The sequence below is a fragment of the Podarcis filfolensis genome (genome assembly GCF_964270895.1).
Source record: "Podarcis filfolensis genome assembly, chromosome: 1".
Taxonomy (NCBI): domain Eukaryota; kingdom Metazoa; phylum Chordata; class Lepidosauria; order Squamata; family Lacertidae; genus Podarcis; species Podarcis filfolensis.
This window is the reverse complement of record NC_139604.1, coordinates 134,980,937-135,006,516: the sequence shown is the minus strand read 5'-3', so window position 1 is coordinate 135,006,516 and position 25,580 is coordinate 134,980,937. Positions and strand designations below refer to the sequence as shown.

Sequence of the window (25,580 nt, the reverse complement as noted above, 5' to 3'; positions counted from 1 at the left end):
GCGGCGGCCTGGGGTCGGCGTGGCGTCGGAGCCGGGCGAGGCCCCTCGGGGGGCCATGGCCAGAGAGGAGCCCGAGGCTGGCGGCGGCGGCGGCGGCGGCGCTGAGGCGGAGGAGCGGCCCGGGCGTGAGGCGGCGGGGGGCGCCTGCCGGCCTTCTTCGCCTCCGCCGGGGGAGGGCCTGCGCTTCGGCCTGGTCCCGGCGGAGCTGCACGCGCGGCTGCTGGACCAGCGGGACTACCGGGGCCGCGTGGGGGCGATGGGGCAGCTGAAGCGGGTGCTGGGCGAGGCGCCGGCCGCGTCGCTGGCCTGCCTGCCGGCGCCGAGCCTGCTGGGCCTGCTGAGCCTGCTGCGCGCGCTGCTGGACGACTCCAACTTCAAGGTGGCGCTGGGCGCGCTGGAGGCGCTGCGGCTGCTGGCGGCGCGCCTGGGCCCGGCGGCGGGGTCCCGCGCGCGGCTGGAGCCGCTGGTCTCGGCGGCGGCCAAGGTGCTGGGCGACGCCAAGCTGGCCGTGCGGCAGGAGTACCGCCAGCTCTTCCTGGCGCTGATGCGCGCGGCCGGGCCGCAGCCCGTGCTGGACCTGCTGCTGCGCCCCGAGCACCTGCGCCACCGCAACGCGCGCGTCCGCGAGGTGGTGCTGGCCATCTCGGTGGCGGCGCTGCTCACCTTCCCCTCCGAGGACTTCCAGCTGCCGGCCCTGGCCGCCGCCCTGGCCCCCGCCCTGGCCGACGCCAAGCGCCGCGTGCGCCACGCCGCCCTCGAGGCCTTCGCCGTGCTGGCCTCGGCCCTGGGCCCCGCGCGCGCCGGGACCCTCCTGGAGGCCGTGGACGCCGTCGAGCTGCGCGGCGAGGGCGAGGGCGTGCTGGGCGCCGTGCAGGCCCGCCTGGCCCGCAAGACGCTGCCCCGCCTCACCGAGAACTGGTTCGTCGAGTACGCCGCGCCGCTGCCCGACTCGCCCCACGCCCTGGCCGGCCCCTGGCCCCGCGGCGCCGACACCGACTGGCTCCTGGAGGGCAACCGCATCCAGAGCGCCCACAGCGGGTCCGCCAGCGCCGCCGGCCTGGCGCCCTTCGCCGAGCAGGCCGGCTGCCCCCGGAGGGTCCTCAGCGCCGGCAAGGGGAAGCTGCCCTGGGAGAGCGACGGGCCCCCCGCCGCCGCCACCGGGCGAGGATGCTGCTTCGCCAAGGCCCGCGACGCTGCCCCGGTGAGTCCCCGCCTTCCGGGCAGTTTGCAGCACAGCTTTCATAATAATAATAATGATATTATTATATCATCTGGCCAGCCACTCTGGGCTGCTTCCAATCGAGTGTTAAAAACAATACAGCTTTCCAATTCTGGTGACATGCACCTTTTAGACATGCACTGTTTGGGAACACCGGTGCATTCAGTTTTACAAGCGTCTCAGACTGCTAACCCTTTCCCGGAGGGGCACCGAGGTGTCGTCAGACATAGTTTGGAAAGCTGGTTTACTGTCATAGACCAGCAGTTTAAAAATAACTGGAAGACAAAGCTGTAGAAACAAGGTAAAGTAACTATAAAAACGGAAAGGCAAAAGTTTCTGACCAACAGGTTAAAACAACTCAAATGGTAACTATTATTAAAGTGATCAAGTTGAAGACTTCACAAGATGTCATAAATGGACTACTGTACTAATGGTGCTTCTCTAAGGCTTACTGCCCTTGTTTCATCGGGGAGGAGAGGTGGAACCAGGGTGCTCTTGCCCTCTTGCGCATTTTGCACCTGGCTATTGGCCACTTGCGACCAAGTGAAGACGCCTGGGTGCCAGGATGGCAGCTGACATCTCCACTGTCTGGCTGGCACACAGCAGCATATATTTGTTGCCATGCTATGGTGCGAGTCAGATTTTAGCTGGAGTTGACAGCTGACATTTGTCATCTTGAAATAAAAAAGGCACCTAAACATTCCATTAGTTCACCTGTAACCTAGGTTTAAGGGGCTATATAGCTTTTATATCTCTAGTTTCTAACATTGCTCTCGCCCTCCTGGTCTAATCCCCACAATAACCCTGCAAGGTAGGTTAGGCTGGAAGTAGGCTGTCACTGGCCCCCAAGGTAACACCCAGTGTGGGATTTGAATCCTAGCCCAGCACTGCTGGTCACAGTCTCTCCAAGGTTGGCTCTTGCAAGGCGGTGCTGAGGCTGAAACTTCACATCCCTCTGTTGAGTGGCTTCTGCACCCTGCAGTAGCTGAGGGTGGGGGCACATGGGTTTTTTGGTATGGTGCAAGAAGGAGAGCCATGGGGAGGGGAAGCTTGGCATGTGGTTTAGAGAAGCAGGTGTGTTGGATGGGGCAGCTATAGAAGATGGAGTGTTCTTAGTTCAAGGTAGGGCGACAAAAGAAACATTCATAGCCTTCCCACCAAGGAACTCAAGGAGACATGTCCGGTTCTTCCCCCTCCTCGTTTTATCCCCACAACAGCCCTGGGAGGTAGGTTAGGCTGGGAGAAGGCAGTGACTGGCCCCCAAAGTCACACCCAGTGAGCTTCATGGCCGAATGCGGGATTTGGATCTTGGTCTCTGCCAGGTCCTAGTCGGACACTTGTAACCACTATGCCACCACTGGCTCCTATTCACATTTTCTCCAAACTAGCCCCTGCCAAGTGGCGTGGATGCTGCAGCTTTGGGGTGACAAAAGAGGCATTATGACTCTAATACACCTGTGGTTAAAGGCTAATAGTTCAGCACGTTAGAAGCTTGAATAGCGTTTTTTAAAGGTAATGTAATAACTTTCAGCTACCCTTCACTCACTTCTTTTCACACCCTTAGAAATGTCTTCATAGGAGCTAATGGTGAATGGCTTCCCTGGTCCATCTACCCAGATATGTTTAGGTTACATCAGCTGAGATCAAAAAGAAGGGAGGGAGTTCTTTTTACAAAAGCTTATTTGCCTCATCTCCTGGAGGCAGTTTTTCATACCCCATAGACCACCAGGCAAGTAGCTATTTGCAAGCTTGTGCTATCCATTATCTTTACTATTTTATTATCTAGATGTGCAGACCATCCTTCATCACTTATAGTGATCTAGATCAATGGTTCCCAATTGGTGATCTGCTGCACCCTCCTCCAGGGGGTCTGTGGCACATACCTGTCAGCTGTCCAGGACATCCCCTTTGGGGGCACTGTACTCTCGCACAGGTCACATGACTAACCAGATTCAGCATAAAGTGAGACTCAAATTGAAGCTTGAATTTTACAGGTATCTGTAGAATTTCAGGGAGGAACTATTTGGTGGCAGCAAAAATGTTTCCCAGGTTCATGGAGGAAATTAATTATTACCTTCAGGCACATTCCAGTGAGCTCATATTTTGCTACAAATTAACACAAGTTGTTCAGTAATAGCTGAAAGAATTTATAACGAGGAATGTTCATAGTGATCCAGTAATGGTAGTGAAAGGTAGGGGAAGACCAGTAGCCGCAGAAATACTGAGAGGAAGAATAATATAATGAAAAATTCCTCTCTGTTTGTCCAATCAGCTTGCAGATTGTTCCGTTAGAGTGTGCTAGAAATTTAATCTGACTCCCAATTTCTAAAAGTAATCAGGTTTGAGCTGTCCCAGAGACTGATGGAGGCAAAAGTATGGTACTTGAAAATGCTGTAACTTTTGTAAGAAACATTTATCCTGCAGGCTCCCAAGGTCCAGATTCAGCACAGTTTTCCGTTGCGTGTGACCACATCGCTTTTTAGTTTTACAAGGAAGAAGGCGGAATTGCATTTTAATACCTCCTCTGTCCTATTTCTCTTGCAGCTCTCGCCATCCAACGATTTCCTTCAGTCTCCAAAACTGAGGCCTTCACAAGGTAAGTGTTACATATGTGTGCAGACCCAAGTGACTCACTGTCATGTGATGGTGCAAAGGAAGAGGGGTCCCTGTCCTCCAGATCAGTCCTTTGCTCTTAATATGACACAGAGGATGGCGTTCCTCACCCCCAACTCCGTGCCGAATCTGGGAGAAGCGCTTTCTGCTAAAACAAAACCACAATTGGCTACAACCGAGTAGATTTTATCACAGTCCTTTTTTGGAACCCATTGATCCTGCCGCATACTGGACTGATTTGGCTAAGCCATGGTTTGTTTGAACATGTAAACTCTGGCCAGCAGACTAACTGTGGTTTGTTTCAGCGATGGGTTGGCATTGCATCTGAACCCAATATCCTTGCTTAATCTCAGTTTGTTTGGCCGCTCCATGCCAGAAGACAGCCAAGCTACAAAGGCACATGACGAGAGCCTTTGCTGATCTGTAAGGCAACCTGTGATTTGTTGAACAAACCATGGCTTCCTGTTACGAGTGAACACAGCTGTTGTCACTAGGGATTTCCGGGGGGGGGGGGAGTGCTCCCACTGCAGAAATGAAAGCAGGGTGGATAAAAATCAATGATTTTTTAAAAAGTAAGTCTGATTTTAAAAAAATTAAATTGGATTTTTAAAATAAAATGCTTTTGGAGTAAAAAAAATTCTAAAGATAGTTTTCTGTTTAAGTTACATTATAGTCCAAAGGCTATTCATCAGGAAATAAGGATTTGTTTTAAGTTTTTCATGTGTGCTAAAGCTCAGTCTAAAAAAACTGTTTAACAACATCAGTTAACAAACATGGATACATATGCTATAATGTTATTGTATTAGTTAAATAAATTGTTTAAATTGTTATTAAGGAAATTACTGTTTTTCTCCTTCCAATAAAGTACAGCAGAAAAGTTCTCCAAATATAAACAGTTAACTTATTGAAACTCACAATAATTTCATAATTATCGTTCTATGTATTTCTAATAGTATAACTAAATCAGTAATTTTTGATATAACTGTAAAAATGACTCTGAAAATTTATTATTCAAAAAATGAAACCTTCATCTGGTTGTAAATAGTAAGATTATACCAGCAAGGAGTCTTTCTGTAAAAAATATATAATGATTTAAATCAAGTCTTACTGACCAGTGATTTAAATCGTGATTTAAATCAAATCTACCCTGAATGAAAGAGCAAGCTGGGCACTAATTTGGCTGCTTTAAGGAAATGACCCTGAAGAAGCTTCTTGTTGTCCTGGAAACCTTTCCAAGAATCTTGGTTCTTTGGGGAAAGCCCTGGACATTGAATGAAAAGCACTGTGGAAATAGCAGAATCCAGGACAAGCCCCTGAACTTCTTTTAAGAAAATGTTGTTATAATTATTCCTCCATTGCACAGTTGAGTTCTTGCCTTTTTGAGTTTTTCTGTCCCATCAGAAAGGTACTGTATTGTCTTTTCTTTGCCTGTGAAAAACCTTTGTCTTCCAGCAAGCCTTTTAAGTGGTCTTTACTGGCACAGAAGTTGCGTTTCTATATGTATTTATTTATTGGTGGTAGTTTTTATTATTAAATTTTTCTGGGCTGTTTCATGGGAAATGGCTGTTAAATAATTTCCCCCTTTTTAACAACTGTGGGAAAGTTCAGAGTAACAAGCGGTGGTGATGCGAATGCCTGGAAGTTGAGTTGGAGCCAGCACACATGTTATTTTCCTACCTATGGGCACATTCCTTCCTTCCTTTTAAATTGGCAGTCATTTACTTTCGAAATGAATGTGTGAGTAAAGCACTTTTCTTATTTGGCGAGTCCCTCATCTTTAGGAGAGACTGAACTACTTCTAAACCTCTCCTCTTCGCAGAACTGCCATCTGTTTCCTATTCCTTTGCATTTGTGTAGAAAACGTGGTCTTGGCGGGGGGCGGCTCACTGAACCCACTGTCTGTCTGAGTTAGGGGTGGGGAACCTCCAGTCCATGGGCTGAATTCAGTCTGACACAGGTTCTGGTTTGGCCTGTGAGGCTGTTTTCCCCAGACCATGGCCACCTACCCAACATCATACGCGATGCCAGGTGTGTGGCAGGTAGAGTCATGGGTTTGGATGCACAACTCAGTTCCCCGTAGCGAACTTGAGCATACCGGTTGAAGTCTGTGACTTCAAGCATACTAGGTCAGGTGCACTGCTCAGTTCCCTGGTGAGTAGAAAAAATTCCCTAGTGTTCTTTAAGCTAGTGGATCTGAAAGCTGTAACCAGATAGCAGGCTATCCCTGGAAAAGTGCTAGATCTGCGGAGAGGCTTCCCAGTAGCTCAGCCAGGTGGATCTCTGGGGCAAATGCGGGGAAGGGAGATGCTGCAGCTGACTTCAGATGTGTTTAACTGGTTTGTAGGAAGTTCTTTCCAGGCCTGTGCCAGTCCTTGAGCAGGAGAAGTTAATGGAGTGAGTCTGGAATGGTTAGCATATTTGTAATAGTGACTCCTGAGAAAGTTTTTTGTGCTCTCGTAATAAGAAGGAGCCGAGCTTTGTCACTTCCCACTTTAGTACTGAAAAGGCCATGCTGGACAAGACCAGACTTGCTTTACTCCCTTTTATTGGCAGTGCATTGTGCACCTGCCTCTGGGTGGACAGTGCCAGTTTAGAGGGACTTCAGAGTTCATTTAGGATGAGCTCAATTAGAATGCAAGTTTGTGTGTTTGAGGGGGGAGCGGGAGATGGGAAACTACTGGATTACTTTCAGTTGTATGTGTTTTGTTTCTTTTTAAGGGCTGCTTTTGATTTTTATCTTTCCCTGTCCTGGATCGATTAGGGCAAAAAGTACTTAGGAGAAACTGCTGTGCACCAAGGAAAAGGAACTCTTGTCTTTTCCGCATCTTGCCAGTTAAATTAAGTCTGCCTTGTGCACATGAAGAAAGCTTGTTGTAAGGTTGCCTTGGGAGCTTCTTCACACATGGTGCTGGGAACGCTCACGGGACATTCCAGAGTCCCCAAGGAAGTGTGTGAAATCCCAGAAGAGGGGCTGTGTGCTTGCGTGTCTCTGTGTGTGGTCTCTTTGCTTGCTAAAGTTGCTTTAAAGTGTCAGTGCTTATGGAAGCATACTTGACTGCCCTTTCTTTTTTGCTTGAAAGGTGTGATGGCCTCTCATCAGCCTCATATTCCAGGAAAATGCGGGTTGCTTGGTTTCTCTCACACTCGCGGGAAGAGCGGCAGTGTGGATTCTGATCTGCAGTTTCTAGGACTGAGCAACCCCTGGCAAGATAAAGGTATTTGTAGAATGACCATCTTTTAAGCATTTGTGCATGCCAGACCCATTCCAGCGTGCCCTGTAGCACTCTGTTGGACGGGTCAGATCTGCGTTGCAAAGCATATAAGAGGATGGCTTGTGTTGATCCAGATTATTGGTTCAACCAAGAATCAGTGTGGTGTAGTGGTTAAGAGCGATAGACTCATAATCTGGTGAACTGGGTTCGTGTCTCTGCTCCTCCACATGCAGCTGCTGGGTGACCTTGGGCCAGTCACACTTCTCTGAAGTCTCTCAGCCTCACTCACCTCACAGAGTGTTTGTTGGTGGGGAGGAAGGGAAAGGAGAATGTTAGCCGCTTTGAGACTCCTTCGGGTAGTGATAAAGCGGGACATCAAACCCAAACTCCTCTTCTTCTTCAAACTGGCAAAGCACTTGCAACGGTTTTCCGGGCCATGAGCAGAAGTCTTTCCTGGCTTTCTGCTGTCTGACATCTTTAACCTGAGGTGCACAGAACATGTGCATGACCGCAGAATTGTAGCAATAATAATAGGACTCATTATGTTCTGAAGCCCTTTAAGGTCAAAGCTCAGTGCATGCATGTATGGGTCAGTTTCCTCCTCTGAAATGAATGGTGAGCCCTTGCAAGCAGTGAGTACCCAGTGATGTAGCTGCAGCGCCTTTTTTTCTTCTTTTGCTTGTTAGGAAGCAGGAACACTGGCAAAGAGCATGAGGAAAGTATGGAGCCCAGCTCATTTAGCCAGCCTTGGGCACAGAACCCCTGGTTCTTGCTCCAGACCAGCTGCTTATTCACCAAACCTATAGTGCAGAATTACATCTGCAGTAGGGGGCAGAGAAGGAATAAATTATGCAGAATTATTTATGCCCGTGAAGCCAAAGTGGCAGGACCCGTTTGTATGTCACAGACCATCAGTTAAGCAAAGTAACGTGTCCTTTTTTATATGCTTATGACTTCAAGGAAAATCTCTCTGTGTGACTGGTGCTTGAAGATTGGTTATCAGACAGGTTAGGAATAGTTTTAAATGGTTGCGTTTCCTTTCCTGCTTCTTTAACCGGGATTGTGCATCTCTTTTCCCCTCCCAACCAGTGTGTGCCAGCCTCAGTTTCACCAGCAAGCCTCAGCGGACCTTCTGCAGCCCACCTGAGCATGCTCCGCCTCTCCTGGGCTCCCACCCCAGCCAAGGAGCTTTCATCCTTCCGTCCTACCCATTCTCATCGCCCAGGCACAGTCCAAAGCACACCTCCCCTCCTGCGGACTCGCTCAAGAAGTCACAAGACTTCTCTAATTCCTGGCCTCTGAAGAGCTTCGAAGGGCTTCCAAAACCTAGTCATCAGAAGAAGTTTTCCAGCCCGATGGCCGGAGAGGACGCAGGTACGAGCCCTGGTGGAGATAGCTTGATGCAGTCTCCAGTAATGTGTGCTGAACCTGGTAAGGAAGGGTTGCCAAAGCCGAAAAGAGAAGCAAAAGGAAGGTGTCACCTCACCCTGCTGCAACCCAGGCTCCAGCAAGGGGGGGGTGTCTTCCTGGGGGGGCCCAGGAGGGAGGAGGGAGGCTGAGGTCAGCACTGGCAAGAAGCAGACCACCATCGAAATCTCTGCGTTTCTCCTTTGCACACTGCTTCCCACACACACTTCCTTTACATGTTACTGATCAGTCACTAAGCGTCTGCCCAAATAGGGGGGATCTTTCTTTGCCTCTAGAAAGGGGCTGTAGCTTCAGGAGTTGGCAAATTCCAGAGAAAGGGAGTTTCACAGTCCTGTGAGTAACTGGCATTGTGACAAGTGGGGGAAGAAGACGTCTCGGGTTCTGCAGGGCTCAAGTCGTTGAGGGATTTATAGGTCAAAACCAGCACCTGGAATCATATCTAGGAAACAATATTAAAAGCCAGTGTGGACTGTGCATCAGTAGTGCAGAATGTCATTCCCGTCTGTATATATAAAAACTCTGCTTTTAAAATGTTCTGAACGTGCGTTCTCTCTGCATGTGTTTCTGATGCAGAGGGAAAGCCACAGGATACGCCTCCCATTCAGCTGAAACCTGCCTTTGTGAGATCGCCGGCTTCGCGGAGAGGCCTGAGTGGAACAAAACCAGTGCCTCCCATCCCCAGCAGGGGCCTCAGTCCCTTACCTGACAGAGTGGAAAGACACAAGAACGGGGAGCCGGAAGACATCTGGCTGAATGAGAGGGACAGGAAGCTGGCCATCGATCTTTCAGAGCTGAATGTCAGTGAAAAGGAGCTGGATGAGGAAGAGGTGGGGGCTCAGTGTGCTGCTTTTACTGTTAAGAAAGGGTGAATAGCAAAATTATTTTCCTGGGCTTTCCATAGGATGTATACACGTGGCCAACACAGGTTTGTTTGTAGTTTCTGTATTCCATGTTGCTTTCTTATCATAGGCACTGCAGGGGGAGAGATGGGATGATGCATCTTTTAAACAAAATTCCTGCTCCTCACTCCAGTATCCAATCGTAGGCAGGCAGCAAATAGTTCTGTAACCTCACACTTGCACTTCCTCACAGCGTCCAGCTGGGATCACGTCTCCTCCCTTCTTTTCAGATGCAGAGTTCTCTCCGCTCCTTACGTAACAGCGCCGCCAAAAAGAGGGCAAAGCTGAACGGCAGCACTTCCGACCTTGAAAGTCCAGACTCTGTCCTGAAACTCGACCTGACCTCCGAGTCTCCTTCTTGCTTGTCGTCCCCAAGCACCAGCTCCTACAGCGAAAGTGGGGTGTATAGCCAGGAGTCCGTGACATCCCCGCTTTCGACAGCCCCTCAGGGAATGAGAACAATGTGCGTGTCATTCATAGCATGAGGGGGGAATCAAGGGGGGAATCCACAGCCCATGGCTTGGGGGTGGGGGAAAGGGGAGGTTTCCTTGTCCCATCTGGGCCTTTTCCTGGAAGTGGTGATGCGGGGGACTGAACCATCTGGGCCCTCATGCATTCAAAGCAAGTGTTCAGTCACTGAGCTGTGGAGGGGCAGTCCTTGCTTTCTTTTGGTGACTTCAAGGGTTGCTGAGCACTGATGGAGGTGTTATGCCAGTGCTCCAGAATATGCGCTTGCTGAAGCCTCCTGGGTGCCATTCTCCAGTCAAGGCTTGGTGGTTTGTGCTCCTTGTCCCTCATTTGAACTCCTATAAACAACAGTTAAAACAACAGCACGTGCATAGAAGCAGTTCATATCCAAGGCAGACGCCAACTGGGATAAAGGCTTTAGAAGGCATGTTGAAAGAGAAACTTGAACTTGCCATCCTTCTTCCGGGTGCTGGGAGCTGCTCTTAGTGGCTTTTCTGTGCGCAGTGAAACACCCATTTGGAGGGATGGTGTTTCTGGGCCGTGTGAAAAAGTTGCTCCATTTCCCGTGTATTCTCGGTCCTCGGAGAGCTGGTTCTTTCCTGCTAATTCTCTCGGATGAGTAATAGTGAAAGCTGGAGCACTTTGTGCAGGGTAGGAGCGAGTTAACAAAAGTGCCTTTCTTGCTGCCACAGGTCGGACATATTCCCTCTCCTTGGAGGTAACTCCCAGCCAATGAAGCTCTCACCAACACGGAATCGGGGTCCCATAACCGTGGAACAGAGTCCCACCACAGGTAGTCTGTAGGACACATAAGGATAGGGTGGATTTAATGGAGTTGTTCTTTTTGCAGTGTCTCTAGATGCTCCAGTGGGTCTCCCTTTGTTGACCTTCCGGGTCATTGAAAGAGGGTGGGCAGGCAGCAGCCATAGACCCAGCTACCTTTTTAATGTGGATTTGCAATCAGGTTGCCTCATATGTGGAGGTTGGGCTCTAAAGGTTGGACATAATATGTGAAAATGCATATAGCAAAAATTACGTTTTCATTGGCCAGGAAAGGAAGGGAAGCCTCTTCCATGTCTCTGCTGGCTCCCCTCCTCCCCATGTAGTGACCCCCAGAAAGGATGGAGGCAGCAGGCAGAGATGGGAGGAGGAAAGTGGGCAGCGAGTGATGCAGGCAGAAGAAAAAGGCTGGAATGGAGCTGCAGCTGGGCGTGTAAAGTTGAATTTGCGTAAATACAATGCACATATGATGTGACTCAACTGTATTGCTGGGAGGGGTCGAAACAATCTTATAAATATTTGAAGACTCTACACGTTAAGAAAATAAAGGCACTGCAAACTGTCAGCATATTAATTTTGATGTCCTAGAATGACTGTACATAAATATACATGCTTTTGTGAGATTTGCTTGAAAGAAGTTACTAAAAACTTTGACTTGGTGTTTGGCTGGTATTGGATCAATTTTATGAAGCAATGTTTCTAGAACCAGAAACTTTTCTTTCAGAAAAACATAGTTGTGGAAAGTTTTCTACCCCAGCCACATTACCTACTGGATGTCCTGCTACTTTCCCAAACATGTACTGAGACATAAATTCCAGTTTTCCTTGAACTGTCTCCCAAAGCCCATATCATACACGTGTTAACTCTTTTCACCGGGTTGTGGCAAAAAATCGCCAGGCAGGCATACCTCCTGCAAACAGTTTGTACACGCAGAATTCACACTCTGGCCAGCTTGGGACTGTGGCATTTGCAAAATTAGACGGCTTCCTGTGTTGCTCTTGGGAACAATTTGCTGTGGATTCTGCCTTCCAGGGATAATGTTTCATGAAAAAGCGGCTTCCAGCGTGAGCATCAGCGGCCAGCGCCTGAGCTACGGGAACGGATCAGGAGATTATGAAGAGGACAGACAGAAAGTGGCATCGCCCGCCATCCTTAAAGGGCAGAGTAAAGAGCACCAAAGGCACTGTAAATCCACCAAAGGTGAGCAGGTGGAAGGGAGGGGCTTCTACTCTATTCCTCTAAATTTGGGCCTGAATCCTCTCTTAGTCTTCCTTTCTGATGCTCTGTGTGCGAGAAAGAGAGAGTAAAGTGCTACCTTCAGATGTGGTAGAATCTAGCTTTTCATTTTAAGGTTAAACTGGAGGAATTTTTCTGGGGGGGATGGGAGTGACGGCACACGCTTTGGACCTGATCCAGAGCTGTGTGGTGCTGCAGTAGGCATCCAGGTCCTCCGTAAGAGCTTCTCTGTCTTTGAATAAGGCTCCAGAGGGTAAGTGGAGGCCTACCTTGTGTCCTGGATCCACTGGTTTCGGCTGTTGATATCAAATGTAAAACCAGAAGGGAACTTTCTCAATGTCATGGATGCAAAGCACAAATAACTTAGTAGTCTTAACACCCGGTTTTTGTTTGTTTTTTTAGGGTTTACAGGGCCCACTTCGAGTTTACAGCAGCTAACTAGCTTAGACTTCATTTCACCGAGTGCCTTGTCAGAAGACTCTGTAGTCATTGTTGGAAAAGGTATTTCGAACAAGCGCTTCTTGATTACAGTGCTTCTTATGCTGCCTGAAAGATTGTCTCACCCCTTCTGCAGCCAGTCAGTCACTGGGCTCTGCAGGGCCTCCTTCAGAAACCATCCTGTCAGGCGGTCCACTCCACCCGATGGAGGAATTGGGCCTTTAGTGTTGTCTCTCCCCTTGAATATCGGACATGCGCCGTCTCTGTTGCCTTTTCAGCACCAACTGAAGATCTTCCTTTTTCAATAGCCCTTTAAAATCCCCAGTCTGCATCCGGCATGTTCTTAAGATGTTTCATCGCTTTTGCCAGCCTGGACTCGTTTGTGGGGAAAAGAGAGGGATATAAATTTCATTAATAAATAAATAATAAATAGAATTATCAGGAAGGCTTAAAATGTATTTTGCTTTATCATCCTTCTCCCCCACCCAACTCCCTTGTATATGTTTTTGTTGGAGTGGGAAGTCACATGGTCCTGTGTAAACATTGCTTGCTGAGCAAATGGTAGCTATGCTTCCCTTTTCCTGCTGGCGATAAAAGAGGCAAAGAAACGTAGAAAAGAAAACAGTTCCTGTGAATGCCCTTGGTGCTGTCGTCTCCTTGTTTAAACCTGTGCATAAAATGGTTGTGTTTAAAGAAATAATGTATGCCGGGGGGGGGGGATTCATTGTGTGTTAGATCTTTCACGATAACGCAATGAGCCATATATGTCTTTTTAGGAGTGTTTGGAAGCCCGCCTTCGGCTCCACTAAGTTACGGCCAGTCCCTGATATTCTCCATGGAGAATGGAGATGCACCTTCGTTCAAGCAAAGCATGGAGCCGCTTTCCGGGATCTACGGGAGAGCCGTCCAACAGCAGAACCCTGCACTTTATTTTGATGTGGAAAACGAAAGAGATGTAAGAATGGAAAATACGTTGCAGAAGGGGGACTGTCACAAAGACGAGCTTTCTGAAAATGCATAAGGCACCCGTGTGCCACGGTTGCTACAATCGCATTTTGTTCTTGTTGATGTTGTTTAATGTGTTAAGATGTTGCATGTGGCCAGAAATGCGCCTACAGATAATGGGCTCAGGAACGAATTGCAGATAGTTCCTGATGCATACTGGGGCACAGTGACAAGTGCCAGCATGATCCCATTCTGTTATCCTAAAAGGTTCCAGCAAGTTTAAACAATAAAGCACAACCTTTTCTTCACTAGGCTAGATAATGCTGAGCGAGGCCCTATTTTATTCTTAACTCTGGTTAGCAGACTACTTTTCACTTTTGTTCATTTCTCCTTTGCGCTAAAGTATGTGCTACAGCCATCTGCATTCTCTTAGCAGTTGTTGACCTCTCAATAGCTGATCACTCAGATGCATCTGCAGCGTCTTGCAAAGTGCATCAGAGTTAACATTGCAGCCACGGTGTTATTTGCATGACTGTTTCTTGAATCATCCTGTTTTCTGCTGTGGAAATGTTGAGTACCAAAATGGTGTGTGTGTGTGTGTGTGTGTGTGTGTGTGTGTGTGTGTGTTTGAAAAGATGAGGAAATTATTGTGAGGGAAAGGGCACTTGTTCTGTTTCTCACTGAAGTGCTATGTCACTTCATCCATTAAGATATTGTTGGCCTCCAGGAATGAAGTCAGACTGCTGAAGAATCCACCAATAATATTCAGAAATTTTGACTTTCAGATGTCTCTTGAAGACTTTTTATGCCAACGGTCCTTCATAGCTATTTTATTTTTTTATGAGCCTGGCATCAATTTTTGTTTTAACATTGTATGCCACCTTGATATTTTTTGATAGGGTGGGTATAAAAATATATAAAAAAGTACACTTTCCTGTTCTATGCAGATGAAAGTTGCCTTATCCAAATCTGCCCGGGAGAAGATGAGACAGAAGAAGAGAGAAGAAAAAGAATATCAGGAAGTTAGAGATCTTGAAAGAAAGGAATCGCACACTTGGGAACTGCTTAAGCACAATGAATCGGAGAAGAAGACAACCGAAACCAGTAAGCCAAGTTGTTGTTTTTAACTGCTCTTGCAATTCCACCTTGTAAATGCACCTGTGAAAGTCACTGACCTGCAAGTCCAGCTCCATCACTTATTTCTGTGCTGTGCATGGAGGGAGAGGCCTTTCTTCCTCTGGCAGGCTGCTTGGTCTCTGTGTGCAGATCGCAAAGGAAGGATGAAACACTGAAAGCAACAGGGCTTTAAGATCCATTGAGCTCTGTTTCTTACTCCAAATTGGATTTCTTTCTGGTGTGGTTTGGGGTGTGCGTAGCACTTGTTTTTCTAAATCGTCTGGGGGCTGTACAAAGATTAAAAGAGGCTTGTGATTTAAGTAACTTATGGAGATGTGCTGTTAATGAAATCTGGTTCTTTGCCCTCAGGAAATGCTGCTTTCAGTCCTCTGTTGAAGAGAATGTCAAGTGTAAAAAGGGCACAGCCTTCGGTCTTGCTAGAATCAGGTGAGACTTCACAGCTCAGATATAAAAAAGAGACTGTTGCCGTGTCGCGTATTGTGGGGCGTCTCAGATAGGTTGCTTCTACTTCAGAAAGGTTGCTTGAGAGCCAGTGTGGTGGTTAAGAGCGGTAGTCTTGTAATCTGGGGAACCGGGTTCACGTCTCCGCTCCTCCACATGCAGCTGCTGGGTGACCTTGGGCTGGTCACACTTCTCTGAAGTCCCTCAGCCCCACTCACCTCACAGTTTGTTGTGGGGGAGGAAGGGAAAGGAGAATGTGAGCCGCTTTGAGACTCCTTAAAGGGAGTGAAAGGCGGGATATCAAATCCAAACTCTTCTCTTCTTCTTCTTCTACCGTTGGGAACATCTGCCCATCCCTGGGGCTGGGGCTGCCTCTGGTTGCTCTGCCTATGCAGCCACATGCTCGTCATGTGCTACTAGTCCCATTGCACTTTTGAATCACCAACTGGGCAATGCTTGCAGGGGAAGTCTCTCCAGGTCCACGAATGCAGCTGAAAGACCGGGTGCTGTCTGTCATGCACAGTCCAGAGATAATGGAACCCTCCGAACTGAGACCCTTCCCTAAACCTGAACTTGCTCTTTCGGAAGCCCTGCATTACCTCGCGGAAGACGACTGGTATGTGTCCCAGGTTATCTTTCTCTTCTTTATTTTTATTGACTCTGTCATGCAATCAGCAATTAGAATTGACGTCCGCCCTGTGCTGCTTGCATAGCTTTGTGTTCTTTCCGTTTTCAAACACAGGGAGAAGAAGATTGAAGGCCTGAACTGGATCAGGTGCCTCTCTGCCTACCACCCTGATGTCTTGACGGCAAAGCTGCACGAAACCAGCCTGGCTGTTGTTCAGGAGGTTAACCTCACCTCTCCTATCTAGATCTTTTCCTGCAATTTCTTGGCTGATGGCTTTGAGGGGAGCACTGAAGTGGGTGTAGCATTGCAGCCGCTTGCCTTTTTTTGTGATTGGCATCTCGGCTCCTTCTACACCTGCCTCATTTTTACCTCCCCTCAAGCCTTTATCTAATAGTTTGATTGTTCATTCAGCTTGTTACTTCTAATAATAATAATAATAATAATAATAATAATAATAATAATAATAATAATAAACTTTTATTTATACCCCGGCCAGAGCCAGGCTCAGGGCGGCTAACACCAATAAAATTACAATAAAAACATAATTGGGGGGGGGAGAAAAAAACCAGTTTAAAATACTGGTTAAAATACAATTTTAAATTCAGCCTCATTTTAATAGTAACCCATAGATCAAAGCCATAAGGGGAGGGAAACATAAGGGTCAGACTGAGTCCAAACCAAAGGCCAGGTGGAACAGCTCCGTCTTGCAGGCCCTGCGGAAAGATGTCAAGTCCCGCAGGACCCTAGTCTCTTGGGACAGAGCGTTCCACCAAGTCGGGGCCAGAACTGAAAAGGCCCTGGCCCTAGTTGAGACCAATCTAACCACCTTGCGACTTGGGACCTCAAAGTGTTGTCATTTGTGGACCTTAAGGTCCTCCACGGGGCAGACCAGGAGAGGCGGTCCCATAGGTACGTGGCAAAATCCTAACCACGATTCACAGTCTAGATTTGCCAACACATAGGACAGCCGATAATTTTATGTAACTTGCTAGATACTGAAGTTGGGATTTTGCTTGGCCCCTTTTTTATGCCTGTCAATGGGATGTGGGTAAAATACTATTTTTTGTTCCTTTTCTGGCCTACCAAGCCTAAGCAAAGGCGGTCCTCGAATTCGGTCCCTCTCATTTCATTGGCATTTTCTGATGGACTGAGTTGGGGCTGCAGGTGCTTCTGAATTCCAGAGTGACAGCCATGTTACTTTGCAGTAGCAAACAAAACAGTTGATTTAACAGAATGCATATATTGCTTGAGTGTAACAAAACCTTTGAGCAGTTTGCAGGAAATTAATATTATCAGTAACAATAAGTGGTTAAAACATTTGAAAGACAATTAAAATCAGCAGTAAACTAAAAAGAGATTAAAACACATCAGCTTTTACATGTCTATGCAGGCTTGCCTCAACAAAAAATGTTTTATGCAGGTGCTGAAAAGACTAGACAGACTAGACCTGCTTACCACACGTGTGTGTGTGTGTGTGTGTGTGTGTGTGTAGGTGTGTAGTCATACCTCGGGTTGAAGTTGCTTCAGGTTGAGCGCTTTTGGGTTGCACTCCGCGGCAACCCGGAAGTAATGGAACGTGTTACTTCTGGGTTTCGCTGCTCGCGCATGCGCAGACGGTCAAAATGACATCATGCGCAGAAGCAGCAAATCGCGATGCGCAGACGTGGGTTGCGTTCACTTCAGGATGCGAACGGGGCTCCGGAACAGATCCCGTTCGTATCCAGAGGTACCACAGTATTATGTGATACTTGTAACTAGTGCTAGTGGTGGGCCCTTTGGGGTAAGGCAACCCTGCAAGTAAACTGTTCCCAAGCTGTTAAGGGTTTTATATACCAGTATACACCTTGAGCTACACCCAGTACTAAATCTGCAACCAGTGCAGATCTCTGAGCACACGTGTTACGTGCTGACAAGGACTCCAGTCAGCAGCTATGTTTCAGCGTTCTGCACTAACTGTAGCTTCCAGGTCAAGCACAAGGAAAGCCCCACATAGAGTGCCTTGCAGTTATCCAGTCCTAGAAGTCCCTGTTGCCTGAACTACTGTGGTCAAGCTCTTCCACTCAAGGATCAGTTGTAGTTGCCATGCCAGACACTGGGCCTCCAGTGGCAAAGCTGGACCCAGAAGCGTCCTCAGACTACAACCCTGTCCAGCTCAGGCAATTTACTATTTTTTCAAGACTAGGGAAACATTCTCGGTGCCTCTGCTGTCTCGTCTGGATTTAAGGCAACCGTTGCATTTTGCCACCATCGTCTGACTCAGGGTCTTTTCTTTCACACAGGTGAAGAATTTGCGTTCCGTTGTTTCCCGAGCTGCCGTGGTTTGCTTAGGGGACTTATTCAACTACCTGAAAAAGAGCATGGATCAAGAACTGGATAACACGGTGAAAGTCCTCTTGCACAAGGCTGGGGAACTGAACACCTTCATTAGGGAGGATGTGGACAAAGCCTTGAAGGCCATGGTGAACAACGTGACACCAGCACGGGCGCTCTCGTCTCTGATCAACGGTGGCCAAAGGTGAGCCTCTGGGACTCTTCAGAGCTTCTCCTGCTCCTTATTTGCTCCTTTGTAGGCCTCTTCATTGTCAAACAAATGTAGATCATAATAAGAGCCAGTGTAGTATACTGGCCAGAATGTTGGACTAGGACCTGGGAGATTGGGGTTCAAATCTGCACTTGACCATGGAACTCATTGGATATAACCTTCGGTCAGTTGTTGCCTCTCAGCCTTACCTTCCTCAGGGGGAGGGGGAGGGTAAGTGTGTCACCTTGAGGCCTTGGAGGAAAAGTAGGGTAGAAATGAAATGAAATAAATAGCAGTGGTTAAGCCTTGCTGTGTGAGCTCCACTGGAAGAAATGGGACTTGCACGGGAGCACTATTGAGATGAAGTCCGGTTAGAAATGTGTGCAAGCTGTTTCGAAAGGTGTGCTTGGTAGAAATTTAGGACAGGCAAATTCTATGTGAGTGCAGAAGCCCCGTCACATAAACCAGTCGCTAGTCGCTCATCACACTTCAGAAAAGTATTTCTTTCCTGCAGCAGAACTTTGAGAGAGCCACTTTATTGCAACAGTGATTCATAGGAGTTCTTCCTTGGTTGCTGCTGCTTCTGCGTGGAACAAAACTGTCGGTTGGTGAAAGGTTTCATGTCAGCGCATTCCTACAAGGCACCTGCTCTCTGGTCCAGATTATGTTGGGAGAATGGAGTGGGGCTGATTATTGGTCAGCCAGCCAGATCCGCTGCTTTAACTCCAGATGACCTCCACATTGCTGTGATCAGCAGCTTAAAGGATGGGTTCTGGTGTGCAGCTGTGGAAGTTTTTAGGGTCTGCTTTCAAAATCATTGTTTCAAGGCCAGATAGCCACACACTTCTCTCTTGCGGATGTTTTCCTTTCTTCTCATTCCCATTAGCCACTTGAACACAGCAGTGAGAAGATGTGCGGCCCAGCACTTGTCAGATGTGGTGGAGCACATGGGGCCGGGCCGAGCGTTGTCGGGCATTAAGGATGTGACCGACAAGCTTCTGTCTGCAGTAGCCAAATTTGTCCAAGACGGATCACAAGAAACAAGGTGAGTGAGCAGATGCAGAGCGAAAAGGAATATGGGATGCTGTGACCTCCAACGTGTCTGGAAACCTAGATTCTAGCTTTGCACGTGAAGAAATGTGACAATGTAATGGCAGAAATAGTTGATGGATCAGAGACAGGGAAGGAAATGAAAGAAGCTCAGGTCACATTTTTTTCAGCTGATTTTTCAAGCTTGAAAAATCTCAGTATAAGCTTTAGAAAACACCATTTGAAAGTTTTCTACATTTCTAAACTGGTTCAGAACGAGAACATAACATAAAAGTGCAGTTTGTCTTCCAGCTGCAGTTTTATGCGTATTAAGTTCATGCAAATTGGTTCATCACTAGAGGCTCCATATGCAAATTACTGATTGACATCTGGCTCCAAATACAGTTATTGACGTGATTCCCAACTTTTGATCTCGCTGCTCTTTGTGCTCCTTTTTTTTACACGTGCAGAGAATACATTTTGTATGTACATAATTAGCAAAGCCAAAATAATTGATATGAGCATGAATGCCACCCTGTGGTTCATTGTACCATTGGAATTGTTGGAAGAGGGACGCCAAGGTTCATCTAGTCCAGCCCCCTACAATGCAGAAAACATGAGCCCTCAAATGCTTCACAAATATGATATGGGGTGTGTGTATGTTATTGAGTTGTTTTTATTTTGATTACATATTTTGTGGTTTTATATTTTGATTTTGTTCTGTGAACCACCCTGAGACCTCTGAGTATAGGGCGGTATTAATAATAATAATAATAATAATAATAATAATAATACTGTACATTTTACAGAAAGACGTCTTTACTTAGAGTATATATTTATAGTGCTTCATGATGTACATCCCAGGGAGGTGGGGCAAGGTGTGAACAGCCCTGAGATCTACGGGTGAAGGGCAGTATACAAATTTAATAAAGGAACAGACAGACAGACAATGAGTCTGTGACTGAGCTGAGGTATCCTCAGTCAAGCATTATCATTGTTGTTATTTTACTAAAGAATCTGGCCCGACAGACATGCGCTGGGTTATGTTCATGGGTGTAAATCTACTCATCTGATTTGTGGTGGATGCAGGTACTATGGACGGAAGATGCTCTTCACTTTGATGACACACGCAGACTTTGACAAGATGCTTGAAAAGTATGTGCTGCCAAAGGACTTGCCTTACGTGAAAGAGACTGTCAGCAGCCTGCGACAGAAGGTAGGCTGTGAAGAATGTAACGCCGTGTATAAAAACGAGAGGCGGGGAGATTTGTCAGATTTTGGAAGTAGTGATGAACTGACCACTACTGCCAAGGTTTTGCCAACTTGACAATTCCAGCGTCTCTTTTAAAGAGTCGGACAGACAGGAGAGACCTTCGTCTTTGCTGTGTTCATTGGTTGTCACTTAGATGACACCTTCGTATCCCCACCTACAAGATCCAGAAATACTTTAGACCATCTTTGAGAGGTGACATCTGATACTCTTCCTGAGGAGCAATCCTTAGTTCAAATTATCACAGACAGTAAGGAAGCTCGCTGTGGGCTTCCCTCATTAGCTTTTCACAAGTCCTGCTTGCAGTCCCTCTCTTGTAAGACAATTAGTTGGTCTACATTACAAACAGACACAATTCTTGTTTGCTGCTGCTTTTGAGAAACTATCCTTGGAGGCTGAACATTAGCCTCCTGACCCTTGGATTTTTTCAGAAACTGACTTCCTGCTTTTAGAACCCTGCAACTAATGCCCTTTCCACCAGTTAGATAGAGAATGTCTCATAAATATTTTTCCTTGTGCACCCCAAAAATTCGCTCTTGGGGTGGTGGAGGGAACCCCTGAAACAGCACTTGGTGGGAGATGGTTCTGTCTGGCAAGTTGATGTGCTTGTGCAGATGAAACATTTGCAGTAACACAATGTTGAATTCTACCCTTAATTTTTTACCCAGATGCCCTCTTGGAGTTGTATCCAACGTTAATCCTACTCAGAGAAGACCCATTGAAGTTTGTTGTAATAATAATAACAATAATAATAATAATTTTTATTTATACCCCGCCCTCCCCAGCCAAGGCCAGGCTCAGGGCGGCTAACAAGCAATAATAAAAACAAGTTGAATGAATACAACTTAAAAACAAGATTAAAATACAACATTAAAATATTAAAATGCAGCCTCATCACAGGAGGAGAAAGGAAAAAGAAAGAGGGGGAGGGAATCAAACTGGCTTCAAGCCAAAGGCCAGGCGGAACAACTCTGTCTTACAGGCCCTGCGGAAAGAAATCAGATCCTGCAGGACCCTCTAGACATGACTATCTTGGGCTCATTCATTTTAGTGGGCTTTCTCCGAATAGAACTTAGTTGGATATAACCCTCCCTGTCTTTGTAATGCAATTTCAGGGTCTGGGGGAGATGCCAATACTCACACCCTCGGCCAAGGGCGGAAGAAGGGGTCACACCAGCAACATGGACAATTCGAGATCAGCCTCTGTGTCGCGAGAAGCACTCAATGCTGGCGACAGGTACAGTTGTGCCTTCCTGCTTCAAAAACTTTTGGGGGGCACATGGGCTAAGGAGTTGGGAATCTCTCCTGCGTAGCTCTAGAATCTATTGAACTCTATGGGCCTTCTCCAGAGTTATTACGAAGGCTGCAGAAGCAGGAACGTTCCGCTGCAAAACCTCTTGACGTTCTTCTTTTCAGCAGAGAGATTAGAGAAGTCCGCGAAATGCCCCGGAAATTAGCTCCCCGTAACGCCTTGGAAAGTGCGGAATACGTGAAGGTCATAACGACGCTCCTGAACGCAAAAGATTTCCGGGATCGAATTAATGGAATCAAGCAGCTGTTGGCAGACACAGAAAATAACCAGGACCTTGTTGTTGCAAACATTGTGAAGGTAACCGTAGAAAGAAAAAGCCCTCAACATCCTTGTTGGAGCTAGCAGGGGATCCCATAGAGCAGAAACCAGGAGATTTAAATTGGGAAATATCATGGCTCCAAGCGGAAAGGGAGGGTTGCTCTAAACAAAGGAGGAGCCTGTTTGTCCCCATAGGTAGAAGCACAGCTATATAGGGGGAGAAATGATGTGTGTGGGGTTCGACCACCGTTCTAGCTAGGCCTGTGTCGTCTACTGCAACTGGCAGCAGTTCTCAAAGGGCACGGGGAAAGAGCTCCCTTGAGTTGGGAAGGGCAGGGATTGGGTGTGGCATCTTGTGGCCCCACCACTGAAATGTACATGGAAATGCAAGTGTGTTCGGTCTCTTTATGGGACTTTGCACGCCCTGCCCTCCTCCTGGACACATGCTCTGCTCACCCCTTTGCACCATGGGATTTGGACCAAGGCCCCTCATGGCCTGGGACTGGGCACCAGGTTTAGGCACCAGGGACTGTCGCTTGGGCTCTCCCTGGCACATGGATGTGTTGCAGAGCCTTTGACAAGTTAGCCTTTTCAGTCTCGGCTCTCTATAAAATGGTCAGTAAGAATTTCCCACACTGCAGAATGAGCAGAACAGGTCGTTTAGGAGCCTGGTTTCCCCGTTTCCTTTTTGATTATCTGACATTAACTTGTTTTTCATGTATCGGCTATTTCTTGAACAAAAGAAGCCCAGAATTCTAACTCCTTCACTGACTGTAGTGTTTGGAGATGGTGGGATGCGCGCTGACCAAAGCGGTCTGCAGCCTCTTCCTTTATTTTGCCCTCCCCACAAGTGTTGGGAGTAGCAGCTTGATGTGTGTGCTGTTGTCCTGGGGCATCAACCGCGTTTAGATCAGCATGCAGAGCCTGGTCAGCTCACTGCATCTGCGTGAGGAAAGGGGCTTCCAGCTGTTGTGGTCCTGTGCTCTTGTCTAGATCTTCGATGCCTTCAAGTCCCGCTTGCACGACTCCAACAGCAAAGTCAACCAGGTGGCCCTGGAGACGATGCACCGCCTGATTCCTCTGCTGAAAGAGAAGCTGTCCCCCATTATCAATATGCTGATACCTGCCTTGGTGGACAACAACCTGAACTCCAAGAATCCAGGCATCTACGCCGCTGCCACAAACGTCATCCAAGCCCTTTGTCAACACTTAGGTAACGGGAGCTTTTCAGCTACCAGCCACGCTTCAGAAAACAGGGTTGCGGAAAATAATTTGCAGCAGGTTTGGAGCTGAGCGACCAAGAACTCTTTTCCATTGCTCAGTTTATGCATCTGTTCATTGTGTGTTGGCACACTGGCGCTCAAGGCTGTGGAGGAATGATTCCAAACTGGAGCAGGCCTCCAGCCAATTTTGATGGGTGTGGGTGTGTTTAGGATTCCAAAGGCCTCATTCTGTGCACTTCCCTGCCAGGCTATTCTGCCAGGCTTCCCATATGTAGCTCTCCTGGGACTCCCATTGAGTTGGTTTTCTGTCTCCCTCCCTCCTCTGCATCTAGACAACTACCTGCTGCTTCAGCCGTTCTGCACAAAGGCCCAGTTTCTGAATGGGAAAGCCAAGCAAGACATCACGGAGAAGCTTGCAGGTAAGGCTCTTCATGCTTTGCTTCTGTGCCTTTGTACCCGGAGTTCGCCCTTCCAGGATGAGCTTGCGCAGGACCTGTTTGCTCGAGACTCTTTAATGACTCTTTAAAGACTCGAGACTCTGCAATGGTGTAGTTTGTTCTGCGGGGTCCGTGATGGTGCCAGGCAGCTTGGAAGGTTGTTGCCAACCTAAGGGATGTAAAATGAATGTGAAATAGCCCATTGACCTCCCACACCATTATAACAGCTGAAAGCAGAGCAGGAGTTTAAGCTTAAGAACTGAGAAAGCCACCTCACACAGTCAGGCCATTGGTCCATCTATGGCAGTACAGTGGTACCTCGGGTTAAGTACTTAATTCGTTCCGGAGGTCCGTTCTTAACCTGAAACTGTTCTTGACCTGAAGCACCGCTTTAGCTAACGGGGCCTCCCGCTGCTGCCGCTCCGTAGGAGCACAATTTCTGTTCTCATCCTGAAGCAAAGTTCTTAACCCGAGGTACTATTTCTGGGTGAGCAGAGTCTGTAACCTGAAGCGTATGTAACTTGAGGTACCACTGTACTGTCTACGCGCATTGGCAGCAGGGGTCTCCCCTAACCCTACCTGGGGATTGAAGTCAAGGCCTTCCACTGTGCTCTGCTGCTGAGCTGGGCCCTTCCCCACAAAGCTTGTTTGGAGCACCGTGGGCTTAACTGATGGCCTTTCCAGAAGATGCTCTGAGTTTGCATGCTTTCAGTTGCATTCTTGCTCAAGTTGAGCAGGCCAAGGCTTGAGGTGGGGAAGAGAGCCTTTGGTGTGACCAGTTACCCCCAGTTACCCCCCTCTCTCTCTGTCTCCCCGTTTTTGCTGTTCCGAATCCAGAGCTGGTGGTGGAGCTGTATCCTCGCAAGCCTCACGCCGTGGAGCAGAAGGTCCTGGTTGTCCTGTGGCACCTGCTGGGCAACATGACCAACAGCGGCTCCTTGCCCGGAGCCGGCGGGAATATTCGGACAGCCACTGCTAAATTGTCAAAAGCACTTTTTGCACAAATGGGTCAGAACCTGCTGATCCAAGCTTCGTCCCAGTCCCCCCACATCAAAAGAACTCTGGAAGAATTCCTTGACCAAGCTACCTGAAGCAGACTGAGCAGGTGCAGGTGTGTGCATGAATAAATGCACCTACATGGACAGTACAGTTCCTACAGGTTACTGAAAACTGACAGCAAACTCTTTTCCGTGGGGTCGAGTGGAGCATCCCCCTCCCTCTCTCTCTCTCGCTGCATTCCTTCACAGTGCCTGTGCTTTTCACGTGGATTTGGATTGACTGCTTTTAATTACTGGGCTTTCCTTCCCCCTGGTACACGTCCCAGGCCGAAACCAAAATCAGTATGATGCTTGGGAACTCTCCCCCCTCTGGTGCTGTCCCAAGAATTCTGTGGAGTTGGGGAATGGATGTCTTGCGAAAGCAAAAGTCAGCTCTGCTCGTTTGCACTCTTCTGTAGACTCAGTGGGACAATGCCCTGTGTGCGCGCTAACGAAGATGAGATTTTAAAAATAGGAATAGTTCTAATCATGAAATCATGTTATGACATGTCTTCTCATGTAGCCTTAAGAGGGAGGGGGGAAAAAACTTTTGAGAGGCACATTCATAAAGAACAGGGTTCTGTGTGATATTTGTGGAAAAAAATGTATTTTTAAAATCAGTCCCAGTCATGATTGTGCAGTGTTCGCTTGCTTTTGCTGCTGCTGTTGATGTATGACATCTGCTTGACAGTTGGGCATCATTATCTGCACACTCTTGTAAAACTTTTAACAGGTTATAATGAAGCATGTTGACCAAAATTTATAGAAAACAAATAATTTTTACATATTTTGAACAACACATGTCTTAAAAGAAATGTCACGTGTTGAATATAGCTTCCATATTTTAGTGTGAAAAAATAATACTGAATTTATCTCTGTCCAGAATTTATAAAGGTGTTAAGTTTTCTGCCCTGCTGTGCAATCCTCAGCGATCTAGTGCCAGTTGTTCCTTCTGCTCTCGAAATTTTACCATCTACAAGTACTGTATTCATTTGAAACACAAAAACAAAATGTTATTAAAAAAATAAATGGATTTATTTCTGTAAAAA

General features: G+C 47.5%; 2 protein-coding genes across 2 annotated transcripts in view; one reads left to right on the top strand and one right to left on the bottom strand.

The window, feature by feature from the left end:
- KLHL28 (kelch like family member 28) overlaps positions 1 to 1,054 on the bottom strand; it is a 15,698-nt gene extending 14,644 nt beyond the window's left edge. Inside the window, exon 1 of the mRNA XM_083614095.1 lies at positions 664 to 1,054. Coding sequence (XP_083470221.1) covers positions 664 to 1,020 — 357 coding nt within the window. The 5' untranslated portion in view covers positions 1,021 to 1,054. The remainder of the gene's footprint in view (positions 1 to 663) is intronic.
- TOGARAM1 (TOG array regulator of axonemal microtubules 1) overlaps positions 1 to 25,580 on the top strand; it is a gene marked incomplete at its 5' end in the record, with an annotated part of 26,650 nt that extends 1,070 nt beyond the window's left edge. Inside the window, 22 exons of the mRNA XM_083610068.1 lie at positions 1,048 to 1,201; positions 3,764 to 3,815; positions 6,913 to 7,047; positions 8,134 to 8,418; positions 9,046 to 9,299; positions 9,602 to 9,834; positions 10,532 to 10,632; positions 11,652 to 11,819; positions 12,258 to 12,356; positions 13,070 to 13,248; positions 14,186 to 14,342; positions 14,724 to 14,801; positions 15,279 to 15,432; positions 15,559 to 15,664; positions 17,724 to 17,959; positions 18,852 to 19,010; positions 20,084 to 20,210; positions 21,380 to 21,501; positions 21,681 to 21,873; positions 22,828 to 23,047; positions 23,390 to 23,476; positions 24,332 to 25,580. Of these exons, the coding sequence (XP_083466194.1) occupies positions 1,048 to 1,201; positions 3,764 to 3,815; positions 6,913 to 7,047; positions 8,134 to 8,418; positions 9,046 to 9,299; positions 9,602 to 9,834; positions 10,532 to 10,632; positions 11,652 to 11,819; positions 12,258 to 12,356; positions 13,070 to 13,248; positions 14,186 to 14,342; positions 14,724 to 14,801; positions 15,279 to 15,432; positions 15,559 to 15,664; positions 17,724 to 17,959; positions 18,852 to 19,010; positions 20,084 to 20,210; positions 21,380 to 21,501; positions 21,681 to 21,873; positions 22,828 to 23,047; positions 23,390 to 23,476; positions 24,332 to 24,585 (3,553 nt within the window). The 3' untranslated portion in view covers positions 24,586 to 25,580. The remainder of the gene's footprint in view (positions 1 to 1,047; positions 1,202 to 3,763; positions 3,816 to 6,912; positions 7,048 to 8,133; positions 8,419 to 9,045; positions 9,300 to 9,601; positions 9,835 to 10,531; positions 10,633 to 11,651; positions 11,820 to 12,257; positions 12,357 to 13,069; positions 13,249 to 14,185; positions 14,343 to 14,723; positions 14,802 to 15,278; positions 15,433 to 15,558; positions 15,665 to 17,723; positions 17,960 to 18,851; positions 19,011 to 20,083; positions 20,211 to 21,379; positions 21,502 to 21,680; positions 21,874 to 22,827; positions 23,048 to 23,389; positions 23,477 to 24,331) is intronic.